Genomic DNA, 15411 nt, shown 5'->3' with positions numbered 1-15411 from the left:
CGTCAAACGACAAAGCGATGCCGCTTATCGCCGTAGCCATATCGCTCTTTACTCGAGGCAGTGTCTTCTTACACAAGTCGACGATCCAAGCTCGCGGGGTGTTGTGAGAAGTAGGGAATAGCATCTCGAGAACAGGTTGACGATACGTAGCTAGCCGCTTCAGTCGTTCAGATGCTAGAGCGCGAAGTGAGTGCTCATCTGTTACGGCATACTCGAGGAATAGCGACCTCCACTCGGTACGATCAACAGGAGTCTTCTCGGTCGTCCTTTGACGCTTGATCATACTAGCGATGTTGCCGTCGTCTACCGGACGCCTCTTACACTGCTTGTACGTGCCATCGAGCTCGTAGCCATGCTTGCCTAGGTGTCTGCGTATCGAGTTCGTTCCTCCACCAGTCCGAATGACCTTCACCTTCCTGTGATCCTTATGGCTGCTGTCGAAGCACAGACGACACAGCCAGTAGTTGGTGAAGCTCTGAAGATGCGTAACAGCCTCACCATGCTGCCAGACCCACGCTCTGTGCTCTGCCTTGCCAGGCGGTGTCGGGTAAAAGTCGCGAAGAGCTTTTCCATCGACGAGGAAGCCGGTCCGCGTATAACGCGTCCGGAGGACGGTTCCGAGCTGCGATTCGGCGTGGATTTGTGTCAGGTCGATGCTGTGGGTGGCGCTTATGCTGGAGGTACCGCCTGCCATCGTGGTGTGTGCGTAAATGCCAATGATCAGGTGGGCGATCGAGGGACTTTGGCATGTGAAGGAAACGCGTCCCCAGTCGCGTTCTGAGAAGTCGCGCGTGGGAGGTCGGCGCACGGGCCGGCGTCTCTGCAGGCTGGCATCTGACCAATCAAACACGCTCTTATTCATCAATTGACCCAGACCCTAACAACACCCCTAGGAACGACATTCTCATCAACAAGGTCAATTCACATGCCATGGACACCGGTGATTCACTTACATGTCCGGACGGACGCTAGCATTAATAATGCCGGCCGGCAGATACCCCATTAGCTGTCCATCCGGCCGGACACCGTCCGGACGGCATGGCCACGAAAAATGACCCGTCCATTGACCACCCTGTCTCAATCATGTGGTCCCGTAGATGCGGATGACAGCTTGTAATGAGCAAGCATTTGCTGGTCGTCGTCAATGCTTCTTGGCGTAGTACACACGTGGGGAAAGCGTCTGCTGACCGCACGTGCTCGAAAGACGGTCGAAGAAAATGGAGCTCGTTTCCTTTGCAGGAGCCGCTGAGAGCAATGAACGAAGTTGACGACTGCATACCGAAGAAACAGCGATGGGACGTGCTGGAGAACCCAGGGTCGCCGTATGCTATCGTCTTCTTTGCTGGCTCACCTCGGATTCGATGCTGAGCAGCGGCCTACTGTAATAAGCACTTACGAGAAATATTCTGGAAGATGGGGCGAGCCGCCGAGAACGACCCGCGGTATCCCCAAGCATGAAACATCACGCACTTTGAGAATAGGGTTGTATCGTATCGGCCAGGCACCCGCAACGAGGAACATGCGCCTCGTCCAGTCTAGCTGCGCCGTATCAAGGAAATTGGTCATTGGCTCAACTATTTGCCGTAACAAGCTACTACGAGCATCCAGAGTAGTCACGGCAGTCGGCGCAACATCGAGCGGAGCTTCGAAGACAACGTCAGGTACGGGTACCGGTCGCCAAAGCCATTCAGCGCCACCTCGATGTCCGTGATCTGGCACGGTCCGGGTATCCTCTGACCTCAAGGGTCAAAGTCGCCCCAGCACACAAGCAGTATCGCCGAATGGATAATGATAATTGCCGACGATATGGCATTACACATGCCGTAATAAGGCACAGCCTCACATTGAGCGAATGCATCATCTCGAGACTACCGACCCGACTGAAAAGAAGATTGTCCTTGTGGGCCCGTCCTTTGGCAGACTGGACAAGTCGCCAAAGACCCAAGATTTCACTAAACAGAAGCTAACTCCACTCGTGGTCTGAGCTTAGCACAAGTCTTGATCGACCAAGCCGTTCAAGCGTCCACCGGACTCGTCGAACCTCCGCACCTTATACACAAGATGGAAAGTCTGGGGAAGTATAGTGAACGAGGACTGTTTTGATCCAACACTGTGAATTACAACAGCACAGTCTACGCAAATTCAGATTGTCGCGACTCCTCGCCATCGACAACGTGAGAATTTGCCATTGTGCCACCTGCTTACGCGAAAAATTGGGACCTGGTCGCTGCTAGTGCGTAAGCACGTCTGGCGGCCAACGAGCCTTAGGGGAAGAGGTCCTCGCATTCTTTCGAGAGTCACTAATCTCAATCAGCATCTTCACTATCGACCGAGTGGTCTGGACAACTGTACCTTAGTGCGTGGAACGACTTGTTCGTACCTCCTTTACCACCTATCCCCTGTATTGGACCGCGCTGGAACGCCCGTTGACCTTCCCATATCAGCAACGTGGGCGATTTTCTGGCCAATGCTGTGGAACGCGTTGTGTCTGCTCGTCCTCTGAACCCCTGCCGGGGACCGAGAAAAATTACGCCTACTGGCCTTCGTACACCAGAAACATGGTCTGGCTTCTCGTAACCATCCTCGGCGGCGGTCAAGACAGCAGGAAGAAAGTTCAACGGACGTCGTGCTATTGTGCTAGCCTCACGGCTCTCCCATCTCCGTCGTTCCCGGAAGCCCAGTGTCAATCGTGCCACGCGGACATGTAGAACGACTCAAGAGGGGCTCTCGAAGAGATGTTGGTCTATAAAGACCGCCCTTCCCACAGAGAAAGGAACCCATCAGCAACAGTTCAATTCAGACAGCACAACAGACAACCAAGCTCCTCTCCCAAAAATCTCCAAACCACCCACCATCAAAATGAAGTCCACCATCATCCTCGCCCTGTCCGCCCTCTCCGGCTTCGCCCTCGCTGGCAACGACCACTCCGAGCACAACTGCTGCTTCCGCAACGACGGCACCGGTCAAAAATGGGCCACTCACCAGGAGCTCACCAAGAAGGCCTGCGGAGACTTCGCTGTAAGCTCTTCAAACACTTTTTAACTAAGATGACAACGAAATTGACGTCTCTCCAGCAAGGAACCTACGACTCCGGTGTCTGCACTGAGAACGCCAACATCCGTCGCATTGACGGTGCTGCTTTCGAGGCCGCTTGCAAGGCCCACTCTGGCGAGGTTCACATTGTTGACAAGGACCACGTCAAGGGTGCTTACCGTGGAACTTGCTAGATGTCTCAGATGGAGGAGGTGGAGGGGGATGTTTGATGGGTCTGAAAGAGAGCGTTGGTCGTTTGCGGAGTTTCTGAGTGGCTGTTTGCATCTCTACTTGTGACCTGTTTCGCGTGTCATTCAATGCAGCCTTTTGTAATTCTATAGCCAAAAATCGAGGGCTCGATAGAGTCACCTTCGCCCACGACTCGAATTCCACGTCTCTTTCTTCGCCCATCCTCCTCCATATACGAGTTGAGAGTAGTCTTCGAACAGAGAATATTGACAAGAGAGCTGGGATCCATGTACTTAACACCCAGTGAACCGCCGATATGAGCTCTTGCTTCACTATCGCGAGATGAGGTTCCTGATGACGGGGGTAAAGTCCTGTCCAAAAGAGAGAAAACCCCCGAACCAAAGACATGATTCCATCGCGGTGAGATCGATTCGGTGACAGTATTTCCACCCTATATGAGGTCTCGCAAGATTTGATGAGCGCGCCTTGTAGCCAATCGCAGCATACCACAAGCAGAGTCATGGGTGTAATCCGTCTCACATCGTAGAGGAGATGTGCTCGATGGAGCTCAAAAGGAGAACGGCGGTTTTGTAGTGCCTATGGAAAGTACAAAGTTTCAGCGCTGATTATGCTCCAAGCTACAGGTCGACTAGGAGTCAAGGCGCGGCTCCAGTTGAACTCGATGCTTGCCGACTTGGGCTGCTCCTTCTCGACACTTCGCGGAAAGGAGTAAAGTCGTGCACAGAGATGCACGGTTGATACTGCCGGATTGGCTATTGAACTCGGTGCACGATTCATGTGAGCCTGATACTTTGTCGCTTCGTCCCGATGCCTGTATCTGCTATGCTGCTTGCATGATGCACATCAATCGTATGCTTCGAACTTCAGTACTCCAGTTCATTTGCTGAACATCTGAGGGTGGCCGACCTGGCAATGGTTAGAAGCAGTACGTCGGGTACACACTAGCGAGTACTTACAACACCTGACACGTAGTAATCGTTCTCAGTCATTCGAAAGACAGCGAGCCTGGCTCCCATAGCTCCGGCCAACTGACCAAAGCCATGATGATAGACTCTCCTTGCAGATGCAATGTCCGCCGCAACTGATCAACATGCGCAATATGCTTGTCAAGAACTGCGATCGACTGCTCAGACAGAATGCCGCTCCGTCGATTGCACCTCTCTTCGTTCAAGCAATATGACAGGCCAGTCTCAGGGGAATAGTGAAACGTGATGGTTACGTAACATTCCTCGTGGAAGGAATCCTCCACCTTGTAGAGTAGCTCGAACTTTCGAAGGAGTCGAATGCAGTCATGAGCGATGGATCGTGACCAGTGCACCATTGCGTCGACTTCTTTGCTCGGCAAATGCGGGTTGGCATCCTCTGTGAATGACCATACATCGCCAGTAAAGAGCGTTTCTGTGTAGAATGCCGGGCTAGCCTCCTCACGAATTTGCTTGTTGACGGAAAGAAGAGGTGGTAGAGCGTCGCTGTATGCATGTTGTTCTTCGAGAGCGAGGCTGTAGATTCGTTGTCTCACTTCCTTGCTCAAGTCGAGGAAACGAAACGGTCTCGAAAGAGCCGTTAAGAAATCCCAGAGGCTTCTCATGTCGACCTTGGCAGTGTTCGGGATACGACACCGCATTGATGCACTCACGTGTTTGCACACGAGGTTGATCCATGCGTTCTTGGATGTTCGCTTTCGCATGGGATCAGACTTGGTAGGGGCTCGAGGAGTCTGGCTGTTCTCGTGGTGTGCTTCTGATCGTGTTCTTGCAAGCATCCAGGCGTCTCTGATTGACATCTCGGGCGTCTCCTGCGCGAGGCGCACTATTTCTTCGATCTGCGCCACCGCAACATCTCGCTGTGCCGACCGTACGTCGTTTGTGGCCTGCTGTGCCTGCAGTGCAGTGGCGACAGCTTCGTCAACTGCAGCCTTGACTGTTGGCGATGGCGAGGTAGTGCGGCAGGATGGGGCAAGTATCTTCAACCAGGTGCGGCCGTGGCGTTGTCCGTTGTTGCAAAGTCAATTGTTGTGGAGCTTCTCGAGAAGCTCAGTTCGAGTGCGCGTGCGCGCCAAATTGCCCGCGAACAATCGGCGTGGTCGAACAGCGCCAACAGAGCTCATAGAATGTGGTGGCCAGGGATCGCGCGAGCACGTCGGAAAGATGAAAGTGGGTGCATCGGCCTTCCGCGTCCTCTCGGCTTGCATCAGCGCTTCGCGTCAGGTCTCACTTTCTCGAGTACTCCAGTGTGCGTCGCGCTTCAAACTCTTCGGAGTAGATCGAGTGGCGCTTTTCGTGGTCGCTCGTGCGTAGATTTCTTCGTTGCAGAATGCCAACCCTCACTGCAGCACTAGAAATCCGTCGAGCCTACCAGAAATGTCAGCCCTTTACTCTGCTCACTCCAATGACCGCTGAGAATCGTCAACAATGAGAGATGAGGGTGTATGTCCGATTTGGTGTTCTTCACATCAGCGCCTCGACGTTGCCCCACTCTCACCCTGCTCTATCAACATCGCAGAAATAGCCCAAAACGCCACGCTAGCAAGCAAACATTCCTAAAACCATGCAAATCAATGCGGAAACCAAGCTCGACGCAGGCTGCCCGAGCATCGTATGCAGGAAACATCAATTCTTGGACTCCGTCCTCTTTCTGGAAGAAGTGTGCGACCAGGAATGGAAAAGCTCGCTGTCGAACATCGGGAACGTACTCGTCGTATCTGGGAATGCGCTATGGTGTAAAGCGGCAAGGGTCGAGACGCCTCACTTCTTGCCGCCCTTCTTCCCTCGAAGGCTGCCCTGAGCGCTGTCAGGACCGCCAGCTTCGACCATGACGGGCGCCTCTTCGTCACTGCTTCCCTGTTGTGCCTGCACTTTCGCGACTGCCGCCTGTGTGGCCTTTGCAGCCGCAGTCTCCTCTTCATCCAGCTCCTTCATGAAGTTTGCCTGAATTCCTGTTCTCCTCTTCTCCCACCAAGCCTTCTCGGCCTCTGTCGTAGCCTGCAGCTCAGCGATGCGTTCCTTGATGATGCGGTTCTGATTGATTTCGTTGGCAGATTGGAAGATGATTTGTCCCCAATTTTGTGCGAATGCGTTGGCCTACATCAAAGTTAGCCTTCTCGACATCTTACGTGAGGTGTTGCTATTTTTACCTCGTTCACCACATCCTTGACCTCTTCCTCCATCTCCTTCTCAGCGCGCAGATACCTCTGCCATAGTTCGTCTCCGACGCTTCCTCGTTGTAGCAACGTTTGCAGAGCAGGCTTGCTCGTCCTCAATTGTACGATCCTCTGAATGTCTTCCACAGCACGGGCCAGCAAGGCAGCCTTCAACACGTTATCTGGCACCTGTTTTAACTTCTTCTCATCCTCCGCTGCGTTTTCGCTTGGGTCCATATGTAGTAATGAGAGGTACAAGTCCCGTGCCTTGTGCGGTGGAAACCATGATTCGAGAGCGGCGGCCTTTGCTACTTGACGTTTGCGGTATAGTGAGGAGAATGTGGAGAGGGAGCCGACGAGGATCGTGATGTAGAGTATGGGCCATAGCAATCCTATCCAGAAGTTCCCGGGCGCAGGAGGCGTGAATTCGGTGTGTGTGCCATTGAAGGTGCCGTTGTTCGTCGAATTGAACGTCGAGTTGGCGTCGGCCATGATTAATGGAAGCGCTCAGTGCGCGAACTGTCGAAATCGGGTCGCTGGTATGTTCTCTGTACTTGATCGGAAAGTCGAGGTGAAGGAGTGTGTTGCAGTTGGGAGAGAATTGGAAGTGCCGGTCGTTACAAGTGGCTCTTTCAGCGTGACCAGGTGGCTCTTTCCCAGAAGTCGGACATTTGGATCCCTGCATGAATTCGGCTCAGAGATCCGACGCTGTATCAGGACTAGCGCAGATTGGTGACATAGCTTCCTTCCGCTCAGGCACATGCAACTGCTGTTTCCTACTCGTAATCATCGCCGCCTGCCACAGTCACTAACTTCTGTTCACGCGTCCCGCCACCTTCACTTGTCGTCGACACATGGCTTCAGCACATATTATACAATAGCCCTTCTCCCTCAGCGTTCGGCACCTCCTCCATCCACCTCATCATCGATTCGACATCAACCGCCGACGCTCGTCCCGCGAAGCACGCAACAATCCAGCACACCACACCTCCATCATGATACTCCGCTTCCAATCCCGCGATGGCAACTTTCGCCTCAACGTCCAGCCTGACCAAGACATCGCCTCCATCCTTCCCGAAGTCCTCGCCAAGTTGCCAAAGACTGCGGTGCCTTCATCGATACAAATCTCGCCCAAACCACATGGAGGGGAAATGCGACCATTGGAGAAGATGAAGGGCGTTACGTTCAGCCGAATAGGACTCGTCGAGAACGGCACCATGATCTATCTCTCCTTCGACGACGAGGTGGCTGCAACATCGAACGGCCATCATGCTGCAGCTAGCAAATTGAGCGGGAAAGAGGTGACGCAGAAAGAGCTCGAATCTGTTGCAATCAATGTGGCACCAACACTGATCAAGAATCCATGGGAGACAGTCAAGCAGTCGGAGCTCGACGATCGGTTAGACAAGCTGGATGGCAAGATTCGTCGAAAGAAGGATCCGAAGATGTGCAGACACAACGCCCACGGCATGTGCGATTACTGCCAACCCGTGGAGCCGTACGACAAGGGATATCTGGAAGAGAATAAGATCAAGCACATGTCATTCCACGCATACCTTCGACAGAAGAATCAGGGCAAGAACAAATCCGAGTCGGGCAGTTCGTACATGACCCCACTGTCAGAACCATATTTTCGCGTCAATCCGAATTGCCCGTCAGGCCACAAGCCGTTTCCCGCAGGCATCTGCAGCAAATGTCAGCCTTCTGCCATTTCGCTGCAACCACAGCTCTACCGCATGGTGGACCACGTCGAGTTCCAGGACTTTGCGATCGTGAACCGGTTCCTGGATTTCTGGAGAAGAGGCGGTGCGCAGCGGATCGGTTTCATGTATGGACGATACGAGCAGTACGACATGGTGCCGCTTGGCACAAAGGCCGTCGTGGAGGCCATCTACGAACCGCCGCAGATTGATGAGCCGGACGGCGTGACCATGGCAGAGTGGGAGAACGAGGAGGCCATCGACAAGCTTGCAGAGCTCAGCGGGCTCCAGCGAGTCGGCGTGATCTTCACTGACCTTTTAGCTCCACCCAATCCGGATCAGGGCACGGCAGTGTGCAAGCGACACGCTGATTCCTACTTCCTGTCCTCTCTCGAAGTGTGCTTTGCTGCGCGATACCAGGCGAAGTATCCTCGGCCTTCGAAGTGGAGCGAAACGGGCAAATTTGGCAGCAATTTCGTGACGTGCGTGATCTCGGGCGACACCGATGGACAGATCGGAATCTCCGCCTACATGGCCTCGAATGATGCCGTCGAAATGGAGCGAGCACAGATCATCGAGCCTTCTGCCGATCCTGCGGTCATGCTTGTTCAGGACGAAGAGGAGGTCGACCGGCTCGGGCAGCAGCGCTATGTTCCCGAGGTGTTCTATCGCAAGATCAACGAGTACGGTGCGAACGTGCAGGAGAATGCGAAGCCCTCGTTTCCCGTGGAGTATCTCTTCGTGACATTGACCCATGGCTTCCCGGATGACCCTACGCCCATGTTCGCGAAGAATGAGTTTACAATAGAGAACCGAGACGCCTTGGGTGAGCTGCAAGAGCCTAGAGATCTGCAGAAACAGCTCAAGGCGGGAGCGAACAGAGTTGCGCTCGATACGCCGCAGGGTGTGGCGGTCGTTTCCGACTTCCACGCCTTGACCTACATTCAGAGTCTCGGCATTCTCAGCGAGGTAAGCAATCACAACTCATCGACATGTGGGACGTCACTGACTCGTTTGCATCAGGACGAAATGAAACTGCTCTGCCAGGTCGCCATCAAGAAAGACGCCGCGCTCGGTGCAACACTTATGCACACTCCAGGTTGGGCGACCCTCCAGACGATCCTGCAGATGTAGAATTGTTATGCACTTGCACTTCCCTTGCACTTGTATGACTATCTGCCATACTCGCATCCATCGTCGCCGAGATCATTGGCATCTTGGGTAGTACTAATCTTCTTCTTCTGGATCTAGGCTGGCTCACCTTACTGGCCATCTTGGACGAACACGGCGTAAGACCTGCAAAGAGGGGCACAATTGCAGACTTCTCATCTGAGTTGAGCAAGAAGATTAAGGGTATGAGCATGGATGGAAGACGGCTATGAACGAGAGTATGACGCACCTGCGAGACGCTGTCTTGCAGCTCTTATACATTCTGAATCGGCGGACATGAGCTACGATGTGCACGAGGTATGGCTGCACGATGAGGCTCGCTGCCCTCAAAAAGTGGTTCTTCCTTGCTAAATAGAAGCTAAATGGGAAAGGAACTCGCCCATGAGCGCTGCTGTTCTCCTCTGAGGCTTGCATACTGCACAGTGTTTGTTTCAACGGCGCTGAAGTCTGATTGGTCAATGATCCTTCCTGATGCATCGTCATGGCGCAGATGCGTCCCTCAATCCTTCCGCGCGCTCGCGAATCCTCCTCAAGCCGATAACCTTGACACACACTGCCAACCGTCTTGGGTTCATGGTCACGCATGGCTGATGTGGACTTGCACGATAAACCCATACAAAGCATCCCACGTATCAGATCACGCTGAACGGAGTGTACTAACCAGGCATGTTCAAGGACCCACATCGCCGTTTCAAGGCTCCAAGGCCGATAATCCTCGAGTGGCACAGCCTCCCAGGGACTACTGATCTGTAGGCTGAGCCTTTGCCTAGTATATGCACGAATCCTTCGTAGTGTTATTATACGGATCTCGCCCAGGTCAGAAGCTTTAATCCGCACTCTTTGTCCTACAGTTCCGCGGATACTTCGGCAACCACAGAAACATTGCCAGCACCGGTCCTGACATCTTCTTTCCTACAGTCTCTTCCTACTCATGAGACTGGACACAGTTCACGAGTCTCCATCACAAGACTAGCTCCGCAAACCTGGTTCAAGATGCCAAAATCTCATCTGCTCCCGTCTTTGGCGCAGACAGTCGTCCTTTCACTTTCTACGATGATTATCTCCCATCATCTCTGGGAGAACGCAGGCGACTATGTCTCAAATAGCGAAGTCTTTCAAGACTGGAAGGTCGCTGCCGAGAAGATGGGAAATAATTCAAAATCGACCCCCTCTTCCGCCAAACCCTTCGCGAATTTGACTGGGGCGTACAACGTGACTGTGAAGAAATATGACAAGGATGGGGAACTCATCGATACATTGAATTACACATTAGGTGGTAATGAGAAAAAGAAGACCGACACCAAGGCTATCGAGGAGGCTGTTAATGTAACACTCGAAGACACGACCAAGACAAACCAAACCGAAGCCCAGAACGAGAGCGCACAAGAAGACAAAAAGCCCTTCTACACCCACAGACTGCCTCTCAATGCCCTCTACTACCTCCTCATCACACCATTACTCTACCTCTGGCAAATTCAACTCGAACGAACATTTCCCGGTCGCCTCAAAGCCGCAGACATCATCGCAAAGCAATCTCATCAACGCAAATCCTCTTCTGCTACATCCTCTTTGGCCTCTCTCCTGAAGAACCAAGAATCTTCAACCTTTGAAGACATCGGCGAAGACGATTCCACTCGCGAAGAAGCCATTGTGCAGAAATGGATCGAGCAAGGAAAAGTCAAACGCCAATCACTCAATTGGCTGAACACTCTAACCAAATGGATTCTCGAAATGACAGTCGCATCGATTTGTGAAGTCTTTCTTGCGACGGCGTGGGAGGATCTTGTGGTTTATGGAGCTTGGAAGAAATTGTGGATTTTTGGAGGGAAAGGGTGGATTGGTTGGTGGGTTACTCTTGTAGGTCCCTCGTTTTCATCTCTCCTCGAATATTTACTCGTTCTTGAAATCTGTAACTGACTCTTTCTCAGGAAGTCCTCCTTCGCTACCTCTGGTGGTCTTTCACAAGCCTACGACCTTTGGCGACATTAGTTTCTTTCATCGTCATTCCAGCTCATCAGCGGATCGTGTTTGTTGCAGGCGTAGATCTGGTTTGCGCGACATTCTTGGGATTGGTTGTTAAGGCATTCTTGCCTTGGGTGGAAGGGACGCAGTTTGTAAAGGATTTGGTGGGGAATATGACCGAAACGGCAAATTCGGGTGGAAGTGAGTTCTCCAACATAGGCAGAGGTCCTGGTGGTGGTGGAGAGCTGTGAATGATGGCGGAATATGGGAAATAGCCCACGTGTAAGGTCAATGCAGGCTTACATCTTTGGATGAAGAGATGAGTGCGGAGGCATCGGTAGACTGAATCCCACCTCGCTACATGACTCAAGGTTTGGTTGACTGGATACATTATATACCTTATTGTAACATCTCATCTGCTCTCATTCAACTACTGCTAATACAACGGCTCATCCTTCCAGATCGGCGCTTGCTTCGCATCATCCTGATTCCATTCAATTTTGCCCTTGTCGTTGAACACTGCTCCCTCGTCTGTCATGTCATACCCCTCGCCACGTTGTCCCTCTCTCGTCAAAGCGATCTCCTGCTTCGACAATCCATACTTGTCTCTGGCGATCCAAATGATGGGGCATGGAGAGATGATGGCAGGGTGAAGATATGCTTCGTGATGTTCCTGAGAAGTATAAGGTCGGACGGGCTCGCTGAGGTTGGGGGAGACTTGTGCGAGGGCATTGCGGGCGGCATCGTCTGGAGAGGCGAGGAAGTAGGCTTTGATGGGGCCCAAGAGGCTGGTGTCTTGCTTTGCGGCTGGGACAGGGTTGTGAGCTGCGTTCTCGTATTCGTTCTTTGCGGCATGAGTTTGGCCATTGGTGGCATCGATTGATCCGTGTACTTTCTCAATGTCGCTGGCATCGTCGTGGCCGATCTCACCCGCGGCTGCAGGAGCAGATGGGTTGATGGAGTCTTCCGGCATTTCGGCTTCCATCTTCTTGATGGAGCGGCCGAGCCAGATGTGCCAGCCAATCGTGGCAGCGAGGAACACGACCATGAGGACGAGCGGGCCGATTGCTTGGTTTGTTGAGGCTATACCGATTGCGAAAAGTCCGATCAGACAGACCTCAGAGAGGTAGATACCTGTAGTGAGCTGCTGCAACGCACGAGCATACGAAGCGCCACGAGTCGAGGCATTGGTCCCCAAAGTGAAGAGGACGTTGTATCGGAATGCGAGGTAAAGCAGGAAGAAGCCCACGGTGGCGAACCCCAACACGAGCGGGGCGATGCCCGAGTATGCGAGTGCTGGAATATAGTGTCAGTGACTGTAGTTCATAGCCTCAAGTATTGCACATACCGATGACTCCCAGATTCGTGAATTTGGGATAGAGCGATCCCCATCCTAGGCCAGCCAAGTTGACATAGCGGTTGTACATCTTCCTCGGGGTTTTATCCAGGATTTTGCCTAGAATGATCGCGAACAGCAACGGCACAACGTTCAAGAATTGCATTGCAGCTGTCATGAGTCCAAACAAGATGAAGTAGCTGATGTAGAAATTGGACGCTCTGGGCAGATTCGTCGCGAGAAGCGCTGGTGCTGAAGTCGGTTCTGAGACAATTTGTCCTGCAACAGACGCCGCTCCGGAGGAGAAGGTCGTGACCAAGAAAACTTGGATAACCTGGAATGGGAAGTACCAGCTTTGCACCTTCATTTGTGCAGATCCTTGCGTTGGCTCGAACTGCTTTGCAATGATGTTGCAGATGATTGGCACGAGCAACATCAGGATGGACAGCAAAAGCACCGGCAGAAGACCAGTGACGACGCCGAGAATGACGGGAGGGATATCATTGATGAAGCTCAAGAATGGGACCTGCTCAGTCAGATTGTTGATGTTGGAAATGGCACCAATTACTGCCACAGGGATGGTCCAGAAGATGCACAGGAACCAGATGAAGGCTGTTCCGGCGGCGTTGAATGCCTTGACCTTCCAGAAGGGTTTGATGATGTTCTTCCAAATCACATCCTGCGGAGGAGGGCCAAGCTCTTTCGGTGTCATCTTGATCTGTTTCTTGACCTTCTCTTTCTTGCTGACCTTGGTGGATTGTATCAACGCAGCGTGAGCAGCTTGGACGGATTCGAACTCCACAAAGCAAGCACCTTGGGGCTGCGAGGTATCGGTGCGAAGTCTGTTCTGCTCAGTTGCGATCTCCGGAACAGAGCGATGCAGTTCAGCACGAGCCCAGTCAATTGTATCGACCTTCTTGCCAAGAGGAAGAACCTTGAGTTTCGGCAGACGATGCTTGGGACGATCTTTCTGCTCGACCTGAAGACGAACACCTTGCTCGGGATCAGTACGCGTCTGAGCTTTGCCCTTCTTCTCCGCCTTTGTTTCGCGCTTGATGTAATTCTTGATCATCTTGATCTCGCCGCTCTCGAGCTTGCCGGCGGCCTTGTCCCGATCTTCGACCTTTTGCGCAAGTTCTTCTGGAACGTTGACGAGCCACACCTTCTTGACGCCAGCAAACTCTGATCTGATATGTTCCTCATTTCGAGCTTCCTCCGGGACATTGACGAATAGGAGTGTTCTGGTCGAGATGCGGGTTCGTTCGTGTGGAGAGAGGAAATATCGTTGCCGCAGGCGGACGAAGAACTTCGATTCGCGTGTGATCAAGAACATGGCCCAGGCGAGAAAGAGCCAAGATACAAACACTTGCGCGTAGTATCGAGGACCAGGAACGATATTGCTGAAGGACAGGATCTCCAGACCCGAGATGCCTGGTGCACCTCCTGTTGCGTTGACTGGGAACAGAATGGGCATTGTGATGCAGCAGCCAACAAGACACATCAGTGTCAGCATCTTGAAGAAGCGAAGCCATAGATAATTGTCCAGCGACGCAGCCCCGAGCACGAACTCATCAGTCAGCTTGTTGTACTGCTGACGCCATCCTAGGACACCCTCTGTCTGTTGAGGTGAGCGCTGCCAGTTTCGCAAAGACCCGAGGAATGTACGCGGTTGATAGACGCGCGAGTAGCGCTTGCGGAAAAGCAGGAAAGCCAGAAAGATAGCTGTCGAGATGAGGAGGACAGGGACCAGAGTCGATACTAAACCGGAGAGGGAGGAGGAGCCACCGCCTGCATTCGAGCCCGTGTTGTCTGCACTGTTCTGTAGGATTCTTGTCAGTAGGAATCAGGCTGGTATGGGGAGTGCACATACTTGTCGGCGGAAAACATGCATTTCTGCATGCTGAAGGGCCTCCATGCTGCCCTCAAGGATAATGGCAGTCAGCAGTTCGCAGCAAAATCACGTCTCACTAACAAAGAAATCTGGGCAACGACCAGGAAATATACTTGTACCTACAAGCGTTGCGAATCCCGCGCGATCTAGCTGCAATCACTTCCAACGACGTCGAATCACGTCCAGAAACAGGAATCACGCGTACCAAACGCACTCATTGTAGCAATTTGCTGGTCCTCCTGCTTGCTTGTTTTGAACTCAATCTGCGCTTGGCAACGTAATTGTGGCTTTTGAAAGTGATCTGCCGCGTACTAGCGCCCGACGATCTGTCGTCATCTCGGATTCTGCTTGACGCGTGTGGTTTAGAGGCCTATAAGCCCGTTGGAGTCTCCGTCGATGGCATGCCGTCGATAATATAAGTTGTAACATTGTGCAGATTGCGGTGTTCAGAGAGGCATGGCTGACAGTCCATGTCTTCACTTGCTCGAGGTCGCAAGAGTGGAGGATATTCGAGCATGCCGTGAGCTTCTCTCATCATGGTCCTTTGTCAGTGATGCGCGATGTGGCATATTGCACGATTTGTAATAGGTGCGAGGTGAACGAAAGAGGTCAAGAGAATCGACGCCTGGAACCTGTTCTACAAATGCCAAGGAAGGAAACAACGTCCGGAGCGGAGCTATGCCTGAGGCACCACGGAGCTCACCCCATACTTTCCTCTGCAGTCTGATTCTTCAATCCTCCTCTTTAATTACGATTCCCGCAACACGACTTCATGCGAACAACAGAAAGCCATGGAATCAGCTCAGCGAAGTATGATTACTATTCACCACCGTGCTAATAGGTCGGAGAGTTTCTCGGACCAGCACCAGCCGCTTGGCAAATCGCCATTAGGCAAGACGGATTAACAGGAAAAACTATGACACCTTACCGTGGTGCTATGAATCCGCCGAATACCACAACATCTCAAGGC

At 52.6% G+C, this 15411-nt stretch overlaps 6 protein-coding genes across 7 annotated transcripts; 3 read left to right on the top strand and 3 right to left on the bottom strand.

Annotated features, from left to right (window-relative positions):
• Positions 1-2859: 2859 nt before the first annotated feature.
• CKM354_000637300 (uncharacterized protein) lies at positions 2860-3227 on the top strand (the record flags this gene model as incomplete). Its single annotated transcript, XM_044801686.1, has 2 exons — positions 2860-3018; positions 3075-3227. The coding sequence occupies 2 exons, from the start codon at positions 2860-2862 to the stop codon at positions 3225-3227; spliced, it is 312 nt and encodes a 103-aa protein (XP_044657621.1).
• Positions 3228-4228: 1001 nt separating this feature from the next.
• Positions 4229-5026, bottom strand: CKM354_000637200 (uncharacterized protein; the record flags this gene model as incomplete). The annotated part of the gene is made up of 1 exon (XM_044801685.1): positions 4229-5026. The coding sequence occupies one exon, from the start codon at positions 5024-5026 to the stop codon at positions 4229-4231; it is 798 nt and encodes a 265-aa protein (XP_044657620.1).
• Positions 5027-5987: 961 nt separating this feature from the next.
• On the bottom strand, positions 5988-6874 carry CKM354_000637100 (Sec63 complex subunit SEC66; the record flags this gene model as incomplete). Its single annotated transcript, XM_044801684.1, has 2 exons — positions 5988-6323; positions 6377-6874. The coding sequence occupies 2 exons, from the start codon at positions 6872-6874 to the stop codon at positions 5988-5990; spliced, it is 834 nt and encodes a 277-aa protein (XP_044657619.1).
• Positions 6875-7377: 503 nt separating this feature from the next.
• CKM354_000637000 lies at positions 7378-9464 on the top strand (the record flags this gene model as incomplete). 2 transcript variants are annotated; one of them, XM_044801682.1, is made up of 3 exons in its annotated part: positions 7378-9051; positions 9106-9181; positions 9334-9464. In XM_044801682.1, 3 exons carry the CDS (start codon positions 7378-7380, stop codon positions 9462-9464), a joined length of 1881 nt encoding a protein of 626 aa, XP_044657617.1. The 2 variants fall into 2 exon arrangements, with proteins under 2 accessions (XP_044657617.1, XP_044657618.1); XM_044801683.1 differs by lacking the exon at positions 9334-9464 and having other exon boundaries at positions 9106-9216.
• An 841-nt stretch (positions 9465-10305) lies between these two features.
• On the top strand, positions 10306-11465 carry CKM354_000636900 (uncharacterized protein; the record flags this gene model as incomplete). The annotated part of the gene is made up of 2 exons (XM_044801681.1): positions 10306-11109; positions 11181-11465. The coding sequence occupies 2 exons, from the start codon at positions 10306-10308 to the stop codon at positions 11463-11465; spliced, it is 1089 nt and encodes a 362-aa protein (XP_044657616.1).
• Positions 11466-11650: 185 nt separating this feature from the next.
• On the bottom strand, positions 11651-14465 carry CKM354_000636800 (uncharacterized protein; the record flags this gene model as incomplete). Its single annotated transcript, XM_044801680.1, has 3 exons — positions 11651-12510; positions 12563-14369; positions 14421-14465. 3 exons carry the CDS (start codon positions 14463-14465, stop codon positions 11651-11653), a joined length of 2712 nt encoding a protein of 903 aa, XP_044657615.1.
• Between the last annotated feature and the right edge of the window lie 946 nt (positions 14466-15411).

Source organism: Cercospora kikuchii, assembly GCF_019650295.1.
Source record: "Cercospora kikuchii DNA, contig_00004, whole genome shotgun sequence".
NCBI lineage: Eukaryota > Fungi > Ascomycota > Dothideomycetes > Mycosphaerellales > Mycosphaerellaceae > Cercospora > Cercospora kikuchii.
This window is presented reverse-complemented; position numbering and strand designations above follow the sequence as displayed.